We start from the raw sequence: 15,397 nt of genomic DNA on the forward strand, positions 1-15,397 counted from the left end.
ATCACGTTGCGATCGGTCAGTATTCTGCATATTGTACGACCGCACCAGTACGCTGACTGTGTACGAAAACAGTCGCACCTGCAGGAGTTCGACGAATTTCGATGGCTAGATACGCGCCTTATACGTGCGAACAAATCGATGTAATAACAATAGACGGAATAGTAATTGTTTAGAATCAATCAGCGAATAATATTTATCGACGATCGCATGTTATACAGAATTAGACGTAATATTTTAATGGAATATCCTATTCCGCTAGCGAATCCTGTCAATTGTGTGACATAATAATCGTATAATTATTTCGAGAGTTGATATTTTAAGAATAGAATGTCTTAGCCTAAATTCTTTGGAGATATTTTCCTATATTCTCTATTATGAAGTAAAATTTCTTACGATCGAATCAAAGTAATCAGTTGGCAGAAAATTTTTGAATGCTCGTCGACGGATGGAACAAAGCGAGCCTTCACGATTTTTATCGCCAAGTGAATTTTGAGGCGGTTCGCGTGAAAACCAGCCTGGATCGAAACTGGTCCCGCGAGTATTCAAACAACGGCCAAGAACAAAAGTCGAAAAATAAGGTAAAGCAGTAGAAAAAGAGCGGATTCGTAGAGGTACGGATGATATTGGGGATAAAAAATTATTTTAGCATTTAAGGCAGTGGGATGGGGCAAAACGGACGAGCACTGGGGAGAAGGGGACGGGGAAGAAAGAACGTGGCAGACGTTATTACCGGGCCTCTGTTAAGTCTTTGGATGGCATTTTCAGTGGAGAAGAATAAAGGAAAAAGGAAAGGGAGATCGGGTTGGCGAAAAAGAGAAAGAGAGGGCGTGAGAGGGAGAGAAGAAACGTGGCGAGGTATAGACGTTACCTCTTCTTGAAGTGACGAGGAGAAAAGAAGGAGGTTCTACAAGGAGGTGGAAGAGGAACAACACGTGACCAATGACTTATATAAAGGTGGAGTACGACAGGGCGCAAACACGGAGTTCTCTCTGCGCGGTGGAGCCTGTGTACGCAAATTGTGATAATAGTTTTTTTTTTCCTTCTTAAATAAATAATCGAATTTTATTACCGCCACTCGGGAGAGAAGAGTTATCCGATCTCTGTACCACGCGGGACACACGCATTCGTAACCATGAGGACGTACTACGTGATAGCTGCCATTCTGATCGCCGGTACGTACCCGAAATAAACGCGAGATACGAACAGGAGGATATAAGAGGGTGGAGAATAGAGAAAATGGAAATGTTATCGAGGAGAAAGAAACGGGGGAGGAAAGTGTTACTCGTGGACGATCACGATGATTTTATCGGAAGTGGAGGACCTAAGTGTGTGACATATGCCTGTGGATCGGGAAGAGAGTGCGCTCTTCTTTCGTCGCGATTGTCACGATAAACACGATACTTGTCGTTTCACGAAACGAATAAACGAAATGGTCGGAAAAGCTTGTGTACGAAATCGATAATTCAATGTTTTACGAGCATCGTTAACATATTTCTTTGAACCCGGTATCTTGTTAACGTAAATCTTGAAATTTGTACACGATCGGTATATTAACACACATTTATTCGTTTTCGATGAATTTCTCTCGAACAGAAAATTTACTCCTCGTGTGTTTAATATTGAAATTTTATCGATGCTTGAAAAGTGTTTTATCTGTAATTTCATCTGTAAATTGGAGTACTGTATCTATCTTACCATATTTTTTAACAGAATATCTATCATAAAGAATACAAAACAGGTCGATTTAATATGCGACTGATAACCAGGAAAAAAACCTACTTGCAAATCTTTAAATACCCCTAGTAAGTCTAATCTCTACGTCTAACCAGTACAAGCTACCAGTACAACCAATATCGCGTATCAAAATATTCCCGTTAACACCGCGTACTAGTAAAATATCTAGAAACTTCTCTGCATTTCCCTTTACTCTATCGCTCTTCGCGTACGATCGTAGATCGGAGAATACCCACTGTACAAATGACGTGCCACCAATTTGAAAATGGTCATCGAAGACGATTATTATCGACTTTCTCGGTGTTCCAAACGAAACATACCGTTGAAACGAGATCGAAAGGCGTATTCAATTTCCATGCAAAGAGAAACCTTCTTGACACGCGTTTCCATTCTTTTTTCCTCCCCTTCCCTGGGCTCCTCTGGCTGCAACAGGATAACCTTGGCCCAGATCTTGACCCTTCTTTTTATCATCCACTACCATCGCGATCGAGCATAAAAATTCACTCTTGGGAGCTAAAGAGCTAAAAAGTTTGTAAAACAACCAACGTGAATACGTTCTACGGCTAACGATATCGTGCGCGGTTCCGATTACGGGGCTACTTTGTCGGATTCGAGACGCGACTTTTGATAGCCGGATCGGTCCCGAGAAAAATGAAAGTGAACATGCAACGCACACGAGATCGAGAGGGTCGCGAGCTTGTAAGTATAGGCGAAATTACAGAGGACGAAAAGTGTATGCGTGTACATGAGAGAGAGAGAGAGAGAGAGAGAGAGAGAGAGAGAGAGAGAACACACACATACGAAAGGGAAACGTGTAGAGGAGAATCGAGTGAACGGGATGCTGGGAGGGCCCAGTCACGAGTCGTGTTGGTGTTGCGGCTGCTGCTGGGTCTGGCTCTAGACCCCAAAGTGAAAGCGCCTGGCGAAAGTCACTTTGTGTCCTTACATAAGACGTTTAGGTTATTCAGACATCATATGCCACGAGAAAAGAACAACAGATTATTAGGGGTAATTTCTAGCCTGAAGACAATACGCGACAAAAAGGCAGCATTAACATCGATAATAAATACCTGAAACGGTGTCGACGATCCATACACATTATCGTCTCCCTGCCACGCTTTTCCCTCTTGAGACGCGATTAGAAATGTGAAGAGAGGGGCGTAGGAAAGGTATAGAGCTAGATGAAGGAAGTGGAAGAAGATGGTCGCAACGATGGGGATTAGCGTCTTGCGGTCGACGATCAATTTTATTGTTTAATCTTCTCTCGAAAGCAATATCCAGCAAACGGCAAAATTGAACGCGATTACCGTGATCCCTGGCACGATTAAAGCGTTATATCGGGTGTAACCGCAAAACACATTTTTCTCAATGGATCATTCCCGTCTTGAAAACTCTAGCCACGATTAGACGGTTTCAATGCAGAAATATCCAATTTAGGATTATTTAAAGAAATAAATAGTTGGTTTATAGTTGTACTATAACCATCGACGCAATTGAAAGTTGACTCTGGTAATTGCCTTGGTATTTCGAATTACAGCGACTGCCGTTAACTTGACTGACATTTGCTCGTTGTTAGTTTTACTACTTGAATAACCTTCTTTACCATTGCTTCAAAAATTAATCGATATTTCTACATTCGCCGCTACATAGGTATAGTAAAACACGACTTTCCTAAACCATTCCTAATACAAGGTCGAGTAATACAAGGAACGACAAGAATTTCCTTGTTTGTTTCGCTATTAGAGCGACATTCCTTGTGACTGCTCTCTATATAAAAAGCGAGCGAAATTTTCACATTGATTAGATTATCTTCTCTACTTTTCTCCGATTTCACGTTAATAATAATAATACATTTTTTCAACTGCAGGCACAACCGCCCAAGAATCGTTCAAATGCCCAGACGATTTTGGTTTCTATCCTCATCATATATCCTGCGACAAATATTGGAAATGCGATAACAACGTGGCGGAATTGAAAACTTGCGGCAACGGACTCGCCTTCGACGCAAGCGACAGCAAGTTCCTCACTGAAAATTGCGACTACCTCCACAACGTAGATTGCGGAGACAGGGCACAGCTCGAGCCAGCGATTAGCACGCCGCATTGTCCTCGCCTTTACGGTATCTTCGCCGACGAAAAGAAATGCGACGTATTCTGGAATTGCTGGAACGGAGAGGCTTCCAGATACCAGTGCAGTCCTGGACTCGCTTACGACCGTGAAGCCAGAGTCTGTATGTGGGCCGATCAAGTACCTGAATGCAAGAACGAAGGTATGTTCCGATACTTCTTTACGTGATCCTACATCGAACGCTCCTTTTTTCTCATTTAAATTGTATTTATAAGAATATCTTTTTTGTATAATCTCGTTGTAAGTTTGGTTTGTTCCTATTCAGACTTTTAGTAATTTTGAGTTAACTAAATTCCAGGAAAACACCAAAGAAATCCTTTTTCATGGATTGATATGTTTTTAATTGTCGTATTATTTTCCTATCTTTCGATTTTAACGTCTTCTAAAGAAACTTTATAAATTATTAGAATCTGTACTCTCTTTTCATCGATATAAATCGTTACCAACAAATGGAAGTACTAAAAAGATTGACCGTCTTACTAGTTTTTCTTCGAACTAATACAAATACGTTCCACGACTTTCACTGAAAATCAATTAACTATCGACGATTCTCGTTTCTCCTTGAAACGATATTATATTATTCATTAGTTGCGTTGCTCATCGTTCGGTACGTGCAGTGATACCTGACGATTTGTTCCCACGCGCATCCTGTATTTCCTTGCGCGGTATCCTCTTAATTCGCGTGGCACGATTCAAAGTCGTAGCCTTATTTCGCCATTCACCGGCTTCTTCCACTTGGCCCTTGGTGGTGTTTCATGGCCTGTACGATCGCGAACCAAGTAGCTATGGCGACGCGACACCTTTCTCTCTTCCATCACATCATACTCTATGCGTTTATCGCGTTACACAGAGGTCGCAGGAGGTTTCACGTGTCCGGCCGCGGGCGAAGTGAGCGGAGCATCCGGCAGCTTCAGCAGACACGCCCATCCTGAGGACTGCAGAAAGTATTACATATGTCTGGAAGGTATCGCTAGGGAATACGGTTGCCCGATCGGAACTGTCTTCAAGATCGGCGACGCCGATGGCAGCGGTGCCTGCGAAGACCCCGAAGACGTCCCTGGATGGTAAGTCAATTTTCCCCTTTTATTATAATTATCTCTTGTACAATTATTTCTTTTATTATAGTTAGACTGCGGCTGTTTACACATTTCTGAGAGATTTAAAAGAGGTTCACAAATTTACGTGAATGTAGTTAATGTGCAAAAATACATAAAATATCTCAAGTAAATTGCTCGATATAATATTTAATAGGTGAAATAAATTCCTACTGAGATTTCATTTCATAAAAATATAAATTTGCATAAATATCCGCAGTCTAATTATAGTGTAGTTCATCGTTTAACGTTAATAGTTTCATTTATTAATCTTTCATCTTTCTAAATCGTTTTAATCGATTAATTTGTTTGGAAATGAAATCGAAAGAACAATCTTTGCTTTTCGATTTTTCAGCTCTGTAATTTGATTTAGTTGATATTAAACGAAAGCTAAAAACAAAAGTAGGGAATTTCCATTTTTAATTTATAACGCAATTTATTCAGGAACTCTATTAAACAAAGAATAATTACGTTAATTTTTTCAATTTTATGATAAATTGCTCGAATACTTTCCAAATATGTTAGGGACCTTGTGACAAAGTTACAGGAAGGAATTTGTGGTGCTATAAAACACGTTATTGGAATAAGAGAAAATGCATTCCTGAACATAATATATTCAAATGTCTGTACGAATAGATTGTCATTAACAAAGTTTCTTTCGCTTACAACAACGAAAAAACTGTCCTTGTTTTTACAAGTAGATCGTAAATTTCCTTGTATACTTTTTGTCGCCCCAAGCTTTGAGTAATAGCGTTAAAAAGAGTTAAGAAGGGAGACCGTCACGTAAATTTAAACAGATCAGGAAGCTTTGCAACCAGGTGTTACGTAAAGACAAATTCTGGATAAACCAGATAGACCCACGGTGATTATAGTCTTTAAAACTCAGCCGCATGGTTAAAAGTTCGTAAGATATTTCACCTTTTTCGAGTGACGTAATTAAACGGATATTCACGGTACACCTTGCTCTCATAACGGGTAGATAGGTTTTGCGTAACAGACACCCAAATGTTGGTAACATAATATTTATATAATCGTTCTTGGGGACAGGAATAACGTGTGTGAAAGCTATATAATCGAAACGTGTTAAAGGTATAAGTAGATGTTAATTTACGCGCTGAAAAAACAAGTAAACATTAGTAAAGATAGTAAAGGCGAGGATCTTGTATCATTCATAAACATAAAAAACATAAGATACCCAGTAAATTTACCCAGATGAATGTTACGAAACATTTTGAATGAAACGTACGTTTCAATGATAGATGAATATTACCAGGGTAACAATAAGTATCGTTAATTAACAACAGTTTCTAACATATGTAATTAATTAATATAATATCTACAATTTGTAATGGTATCGTTCTATTAAAATTACTTGATGTACTTTGTCGTAAAATGTGATGCTATAAATACCCATTACGGAACCTTTCCATATCTGAACGGATAATATACATATAAATGACGCTCAAAAATATTCGTTCGATATCGTATTCGTAACACACATTTTCGGGAACGGGCTATACAACGCGTCTTCTAAGCACGCACGCACTCGCGTACTAAACAGATCCGGTCGTGTAATCACTCCTTCTCACGTACACGTGATTAACTGTAAAAAAGAAAAGACACGAGGCTGCACGCGAGGTAGCACGTCATGCATGTCCTAACTCCCGGATTTTTCCCGGTGTTCTGCTTCACAGTGAGGATTACTACGGTGACCTGGATCTAAAGAGCATCAGGAAGAGCGAGCTGCTTGCCGGAATTCAAAATTCAGGCGAGACCAGGAAGCCTCCTCAAGGCAAACCAAGGCCCCCATCGGCACCTGCGAGGCCCAACGCACCCCTTCAAGAATAATTTCTAATCTATCTTCCCTCTCTTGATTTCCCCATCTGGTTCCTCTCATCTTTTTCCCTCTCCTCTCCTCTCCTCCTTTCTTCACCTCTTTCACGTTTCACCATTCTCCAAATACCCTTACCAGAACTCTCCTTCGTCTACTTTTCTATTACACCACACATATGCAGAAACAATGACACACGCGTATACAGACATAGACACACCTAGCCGAACAGAACAATCTCGAACGAACGATCCTGATGTTCGATATTTCGAAATATATATAATAGCGCCAGGAGCCAAAAGTACTAATCGGTTACGTTCGTTTCTTGCGTTCCCATTCGAGCCAAATTTTTCTACATACGTACGACCGACCTCTGTATATCCGGTTATAACTTCGTATTCGATGATTTGACTCGGATCCCGGAGGAATTGCACGATTAGAAATCCGCGAGATGTTTCTTCGAATTGTCTCGCGAATGTCTTGTGACTGAGGAGTAGCGAGGAGAGTAAATGTCAAATTCCTGCACCCGCGTTGACGTTCATCCGTGTGCCTCGATGCCGACGCGATGGCAACGCGCGATTAGCTAGTAATTCTCCACGCGTTGCTTTTAAGAATCGTTCAACCGAACAATATTATTGCCAATATCATTGTCGATATTTAAGATTCTCAACGTTGTATTCGCAATATATATTGATCGTCTAGAGAATCTCGTACGATAACGTCGAGAACCTTAAATATTGACAATAATATTGACGATATACTGATCGTCTGAATGCTCCTTTACAGTTCTTGTTCTCGGTCGTGTAATTATTTAAACGAGGAATTGCATCGGGTAATATGGTGGAAATGATTAAAGGACTGATCTTACCTCCGTCAACACGTGGAAAAATAATTGAAATCTACGAATATCGTCTATCTATCCTCGATGTTTGCCCATCTTCGTTCCCATCAGGCACTTCGATGATCAAAATTGAGACGCGTATTCTATATATTGAAATTCGAATTGATAATAATTCGAGTGGCAATCGTATCGTCTCATCGATAACTTCTATCATTCTTTCTTGCCTCTTATCATCATTTAGCCACTTTGTTTCTCCTTCGTATTTGCTGTTCACGCCCCCTTCGCTATCGTAAGACATACGATTTGAAACGGAAACGGCGGCAAGCTCGTTAATCACGATCTGTGTATCGTCTAAATCGCAACATGTTCACTGAATCTGGTTCTGAGAAACGGAAATTCGATGAAAAAGTTCAGTGGATGAGGAGTTCTTTTTTCGAAATTTTCTCAATTCGAGCTTACCTCCACACACTCTTGGCCTCGGTCAAGTATGCTTGCGTAAGCTAGACTCGTCCGTATATTTTTAAGTAATGTGAAAAATTCGTAAAATAAAAGGAACAAAAATTCGTAAAAAAAAAAGTGGTTTATGTGCTTCTCAAAACCCTAATCTCTTATCCTATCACGTAAACGTTCTTCGTGTTTGCTTGTTTTCTTGGAAATTTATTGTTGTAATTCTAACTCTTGCATGCTCGTTAAAACTATAACAAATTTCATATGGTGAACTTTGTGAATGTATTAAACACTACAAACACTTTATTTTATTAAACACTTTATCGTAATTATATTAATGCACTAAATATATTTATAATGCATCTATGGAAAGATATAATTCAATGATATATAATTGAAAATGTGAAATTCAATATTCTGCAACATGTCAATATTGTAAGTCACTTAACGTATTAATTTCTCTCTTTTTTACTATTTTGTTTCCCTATTAAACCATATAAAGGGTATTTTTATAATTTTAAGTATGCATTTAAGTATACTTATAAATAATAAATTTCATAGCGAAGACTACTATGGCGATGTGGATCTGAAGGCATTGCGGAAATTGGGATACAAGAAAAAGTGACAGGACGACAAACGCACAAAATCCAAATAATTTTAATCAATGCTTAGAACTAATCAGAAGATTTTGGAATCTGTAGAAATCGACTAATTTCCTGTATCTTCTGATCAATTAAAATAATGAAGAATCGCATAACATGTATTTCGCTTAAAATCATTCGCATCATCATTTATGTATATCCGTTGATGTTACAATACATAACTATAATATACGTTGCTATGTAAATAAATTACTATTATTAAAAAATATTTTGTATGTTACATTATCATATAAAGTGCGAAAAGCAGGACACTTAAATATTTCCCATCGTTAGGTGTCTGTCATTGTATCAAAAAATTTGTTATGGCAAAGATATATTAAAAAATTTACTAAACACATAAACATATAAATATATACTAAAAGGTCATTCGTATGTTTTCAAATTATACCGTGCAGTTTTAATCTAGTTGAATTATAACTGATGTCAAGATGAATTCATCGTCCTATAAGTATAGTACACTATGATCTTGAAGTAATCTTGAACTTAAAAATTTAAGTTCGATTCTATTATATCAATAAATTTCAACATTGAAGTAATATTGTAACACCTCGTGCGAGAAAATGCGAGAAAATTGTAAAATATTATTTATGAAATAAGATTTACAAAGTATTCATAAAGTACCAATAAAATATTTACATTAAATTATTGAATTTTATGTTTAATCTTTTCTCATCTTTATTTTATATGTTGTCTTATAAGCTATAACGTATGTTTCAATTTCCGTTGAAATAAAGCATTTATACGTGGGTATATATTTACATACGTTATTAGCCTATGTTGATCTTAAGTATTATTTAAATTATATAGTTATATATTATAGAAAATATAATAAATTATATCTATACGTATTTATTTTGAAATATTAAGTACATCAAATTGTAAAGTAAAAATAGCGTTAACAAGGTATAAATATTATAGTGTAGTATTTTTATAGCTTTTATGAAACGAGGTAATATAATTTCTTTTGTCAATTTTGTTGACTAGATAAAATATTGCACTCATTTTCATGCTGTAAAAAGGTGAGGATTAATTGCATCTATCAAAAATAAGAGATCAGCCAAAACAATTACATACAAAAATCTTAACCTCAAACCTTCGAAAAATAATCAATTCTTTTTAAGAGATTAAGTATTACATATTTATAATTCTAATTTTGTTATACGCACACGCACACATTCCTACTTTATATCTTAAATTCATCTAAAAGCAATTATATAAAATTATATGTGAATAAGCTTAAATAAATGACTTGATTTAATAATGGAAGCAAAGGCATATGATTTAGAAAAACAGCAGGTATTACTTACAAATAGCGATCATGTAAATAATTTATTTAATAAACATTTTAATATTATAAATAATGAATGCTATACAATGCCTGAACCAACAACAATGTTTAAAGAGTGCCCATGGACAATCGATGAATTACAACAGATAAAAAATGAATTGAATGCTACAAAGAATTGTTTAAATAATTATGATCTTGATCAATGGCAATTACATACAAGAGAAAGAAACAGTGCACAAAAAGTTATCATGCAGTTGAGAACCCATATTCAACCAGAACTTTTAACTCAAGCATGGTGTAAATTCTATGAAATAGTATCGTCGTTTCCTTTAATACCAGTGGATTACATTCGTAAAAATGATACATGCTTTAGATCTATCCATTTATGCGAAGCACCTGGAGCTTTCATTACATCTTTAAACCATTGGTTAAAAACAAATGTTCCTGATATTAAATGGGACTGGCTTGCTATGACCTTAAATCCATATTATGAGGGTAATTCAGCATCTAGAATGATTGATGATGATAGATTCATAAGACATACATTAAACCATTGGTTTTTTGGAGAAGATAATACTGGAAATCTTTTGAATTTAAAGAACTTAAACGAACTTGCAAAATTATCAGAATCACATTGTAATATATTCTTAATTACTGCTGACGGTAGTATGGACTGTACAGATGTTCCAGCAGAACAAGAAAATGTTCTATTACATTTACATTTTTGTGAAACAGTAGCTGCCTTACAATTATTATCTACTGGAGGCAGTTTTTTATTAAAAATTTTTACTATTTTCGAGTGTAATACAGTATGTCTAATTTACCTATTATCTTGTTGTTTTACTAATGTCACTATAACAAAGCCAGCAACAAGCAAAGAAGGAAATTCAGAAATGTATGTTGTATGTACAAACTTTAAGGGACCAACATTTATCTCACCTTATTTAGAAAAACTTAGAGAACATTATGAATATGGTCCTAAACAAGCAATTTTTAATAAATGTGATATTCCATGTACATTTATGGAAAGAATTATACTATGCAGTGAATTTTTTAAATCTCGACAATGCCTAGTCATAGCAAATAATATTATTTCATTTAACTCTGATAATTCTGAAATGTTACAAAACATAAAACAAATTCAATGTATGGTTGCTGATAGATATATAAAAATGTATAACATAAAAAAATTAGAAATAGGGCAACTCATAGGAAATGCTACTATATTGTCTAATTATATCAGTACCAATCAACATAAAAAATCATTACAAGGTTCATATAATGAACGTTGTGAAAAACAACATTTGGCACCTTTAGGTCGAATAGAAAGTTTTTGTAATGATTTTAATAAAATTGAGATCCATGTATCATCCGATGAAATCATAAATGTAAGCTACTTTTTTATCATTTCTTAGTACATTATACTTTCTGAATATAAATTCTTTTCACAATGTAAATTAAACTCTTATTTCTTATAGTACAACTTCACTGAGTTCCCAGAGGAGTTACAAATTCGTTCTGGAAAAGCATTTCATAAAATAGGTAGTTCTAAATTTTGTAACAAAATTGCTTTAAAAATAAAAAATGGTGTTGATGATATTCTTATTAAAATGAATTTCAAGATACAATTTCCTTCTCTAGAAAGTATAGAAAAAGTGAAAACTGAAATGCTTTGTGAACCAAGACATAAAATTTTAATTTTTCAATATACAGATATTTACGATAGCCACAAAATAATCACAGAAATATACAATGCATTACAAAAACTTGACATTGGAACAACATTAGTTTTAATTGGCTATTCATTGCTTACTCATCTTAGTATTGAACTACTTTATCTTATAAGTTATGCTTTCAAATCATTGAAAGTTACAGTTTGTGATGATATAGGATTGAAAATCACACTATATCATTATAATTATAATCTTAAAGTATTACAATTCTTAGATGAAATTAATGCTGCTTCTTTTGAAGCTCAAAAACAAGAAAAAGCTATTTTGGAAATAATTTCTTCATCAGTATTCTATGAAGGTAAAACAAACTATATTAATGTATCCCAACTATAGTCTTACAATATTATATTTCATATTATTTGCATTTCTAGGATGTAATTTATGCTTCTCAGCAGAGCACCTTAATCATTGGATACTAAAAACATATTTTAATTACATATTACATACATTGAAAAAAGATACAAATTGAAACAGCATTTCATAAAGTCAACATATTCCACAAAATACCAAAGTTGTATCAAATTTTTTATGTAATAAAATATGAACATATATCTGCTTATAGTGTATGCTTCCTTTCCATAGCCATAATATAAGATTTGAAAATTAATTTGATATTATATAATGATGAACCTATATAAATATGAAGTGTGAATATAACAAATTTATAATTATGTATAAATTTCAATTTTACTTTCTAAATATATTCTTTAAAACAACAATCAGATTCAAAATGAAAATGCTTGGTTGCCTCTTTTTAAGAAAATGTTATATGGTAATATATTTATTAAACATAATTTTATTTTTTATGATACAACCTTTTAGATCAGTACAAGTGTTTACTATGAAATTTGGTGAAATCTACAATTATGTTCGTTTATTTTCAACTCAACATATTGTACCAAAAGTGTGTATTATTGGTGCAGGGCCAGCAGGATTTTATGCTGCACAACAGTTATTGAAGGTATGTATAACATTCAATATATTAGAATAATATTGTAATGATATAATGTTGATACAGACGAACGCTAACGTAAAAGTGGATATATTAGAGAAGTTACCAGTACCATATGGTCTAGTACGTTTTGGTGTAGCACCAGATCATCCAGAAGTGAAGAATGTTATTCATACTTTTGAGAAAACTGCATCTAACCCACGTTTTCAATTTATAGGAAATGTCAATGTAGGAAAAGATGTTACTATAAATGAATTGCAAGAAATTTATCATGCAGTTTTATTAGTATGTATAATAAAAATGCAATTATTCTTATTAACTTAATAGTTAATATTAACAATTACTTGCTAATATTTTAGACATATGGTGCAGAAGAGGATAAACTATTGAATATACCTGGGGAAAATTTAAATAATATAGTATCAGGACGACGATTTGTTGGTTGGTATAATGGAGTACCAGCAGATAGTAATCTAAATATTAATTTAAATGTAGAAGAAGCTGTTGTGTTGGGACAAGGTAATGTTGCTATAGATATTGCAAGAATTTTGCTAACACCAGTAGATAAATTAAAGGTATGTTTTAAGTTTTTCATAAAATGTATTTTATAATATATTTTTAATTTATTTACAAGTCTGTCTTTTTAGAATACTGATATAACATCATTTGCGTTGGAAAAATTATCACAAAGTAAAATACGTAAAGTATCATTAATAGGAAGAAGAGGTCCATTACAAGCAGCGTTTACAATTGCAGAACTCAGGGAAATATTGAAATTAGATGGCTGTAGGAGTTATTGGCGTGCAGATGATTTTATAAATGTAAAACAAGTAATTAACACATTAGCAAGACCACGGAAAAGATTAACTGAACTCATGATAGAATATTTAGAAAAAACATCCTTAGATACAGGAACAATGACAAAAGAATTATATCCAATATTTTTAAGAAGTCCCATAGAATTTTTAGGTTCGGATAGTATACATGGTATTAAACTATCAATAAATAAACTTGAAGGTAATGACATACGTGCACAATTTGCTGTACCTACTGGATTATTTGAAGAAATTGAATGTGGTATAGCATTTCGTAGCATTGGTTATAAGTCCATTCAAATAGATGCATCAATACCATTTGACACAGAAATTGGTCGTATTAAAAATATAGCAGGTAAAGTTCAAGATAAACTTTATACTGCAGGTTGGGCTGGAACAGGTCCTGTAGGAGTTATATTATCAACAATGACAAATGCATTTCAAATTGGTATATCAATGAATAAAGAATTATCAATTACAGAAAATAAACCAGGTTTTATAGGTTTATCTAAAATACTGGAGCAAAAAGGAATACCCATAGTTTTATATAATGATTGGAAAAAGATTGATAAAGTAGAACGTGAAAGGGGAAAAACATTAGGGAAGCCAAGGGAAAAGATAGTTGATATAAATGAAATGTTAGAGATTGCCTTAAGATAATAAATGTAACAAATGTATGATAATTATTTATAAAAGAAAAAACTTCTTTTCGTTTTCAATAATTTTCAATATGCTTACTTACTAATTTTATTCCATTTTTTGAATTTCAATTATTTTACTTTAATAAAAAAGCTTTAGATTAAAGATTTTGTACCTATAAATATAATTATATATATATATTAATTAATATTAATTAATATTAAACGTAAGCAATTCATTATAATAACTTAATTATTTATACTAGAAATATATTTTTACAAACATGTTTCAAATAAATAAATTTTTGATGTTTTAAATATTTTATTTAGTTACATAATATAAATGTAAACTACATGCATTATTTAATATAAATCAAAATTATGTTGGTTATAAGCTGAACCAGCTAAATTTGATCACCTAAATATTTGATTTATTTGTCATTAAATGAAAAATCCCCCGAGGATAAAGTTATAATATTTCCAGAGCCATATGCAATAATAGAAATTAGTATTTTTCATGATCATTTCTTTTATGAAATTTCAAAGTCTCCATAGTTTTTTTAAATAAATATTTATTTGCGATATATTAATAAGTATACCGTTCCCCTCATTTAATCTTGAAATATTTGCGTCTGAAATATACATATATAATATTTAATCATGCTCAATCAACAGGTAGTAAAATTAAACAATATAAATTTTTCTGTTCCTAGGCAAAAAATTTTAACTTCTAAGAGCTCAAATGAAAGTTTATTAACAGAAATAAGTACGGAGATCGCAGATAAGCATTGGAGAAATTCAGTCAAATTTTGTAAGTTCCACAAATTACCGCTTCTGGCAGTTAAAATGCCGAACTACACGCACATTTCTTCTTCCATTGTTTTGAAAGAAAAAACAAAATATACATTCGTTCATAGTGTTGGTACTGTAACATAGAGTGTATAGAGATACCCAAAAGCAGACAATATGGCATCGGATAGTAAAAAGAATAACAAACAAGGTTTTTAAATGACTTTAAAGTATTCTGATTTATTGAAACTCTAGCGGTGAAATGATAGAACTAATCTCTTTATGATGAAATTAAAAAATGTAATCGCGGTTTACAATGCGAATTCTTGATCTGTTCAGGATCTAATTAAAACTGTAACTCCGAGAAATCTTCTTTGTATAATATTATTCCCCTTTCTTACATACTTAATTAATTATATGTAATGAAGGCAAAGCGTCCTATTTCG

At 33.8% G+C, this 15,397-nt stretch overlaps 3 protein-coding genes across 4 annotated transcripts; all 3 read left to right on the top strand.

The window, feature by feature from the left end:
* Window positions 1–964: 964 nt before the first annotated feature.
* Gasp (Chitin binding Peritrophin-A domain-containing protein Gasp) lies at window positions 965–8,944 on the top strand. 2 transcript variants are annotated; one of them, XM_072000357.1, is made up of 4 exons: window positions 965–1,172; window positions 3,602–4,003; window positions 4,712–4,925; window positions 8,636–8,944. In XM_072000357.1, the coding sequence occupies exons 1-4, from the start codon at window positions 1,133–1,135 to the stop codon at window positions 8,697–8,699; spliced, it is 720 nt and encodes a 239-aa protein (XP_071856458.1). In that variant the 5' UTR covers window positions 965–1,132; the 3' UTR covers window positions 8,700–8,944. The 2 variants fall into 2 exon arrangements, with proteins under 2 accessions (XP_071856458.1, XP_071856457.1); XM_072000356.1 differs by lacking the exon at window positions 8,636–8,944 and adding an exon at window positions 6,650–6,991 and having other exon boundaries at window positions 967–1,172.
* A 518-nt stretch (window positions 8,945–9,462) lies between these two features.
* Window positions 9,463–14,253, top strand: Dare (NADPH:adrenodoxin oxidoreductase, mitochondrial). The gene is made up of 5 exons (XM_072000346.1): window positions 9,463–9,755; window positions 12,580–12,718; window positions 12,776–12,994; window positions 13,069–13,284; window positions 13,357–14,253. Exons 2-5 carry the CDS (start codon window positions 12,599–12,601, stop codon window positions 14,182–14,184), a joined length of 1,383 nt encoding a protein of 460 aa, XP_071856447.1. The 5' UTR covers window positions 9,463–9,755; window positions 12,580–12,598; the 3' UTR covers window positions 14,185–14,253.
* On the top strand, window positions 9,754–12,308 carry Aft (cap methyltransferase 2). The gene is made up of 3 exons (XM_072000323.1): window positions 9,754–11,412; window positions 11,503–12,055; window positions 12,129–12,308. Exons 1-3 carry the CDS (start codon window positions 9,997–9,999, stop codon window positions 12,224–12,226), a joined length of 2,067 nt encoding a protein of 688 aa, XP_071856424.1. The 5' UTR covers window positions 9,754–9,996; the 3' UTR covers window positions 12,227–12,308.
* Window positions 14,254–15,397: the final 1,144 nt, after the last annotated feature.

This window comes from Bombus fervidus, chromosome 3 (assembly GCF_041682495.2).
Source record: "Bombus fervidus isolate BK054 chromosome 3, iyBomFerv1, whole genome shotgun sequence".
NCBI classification, from domain to species: Eukaryota; Metazoa; Arthropoda; class Insecta; order Hymenoptera; family Apidae; genus Bombus; species Bombus fervidus.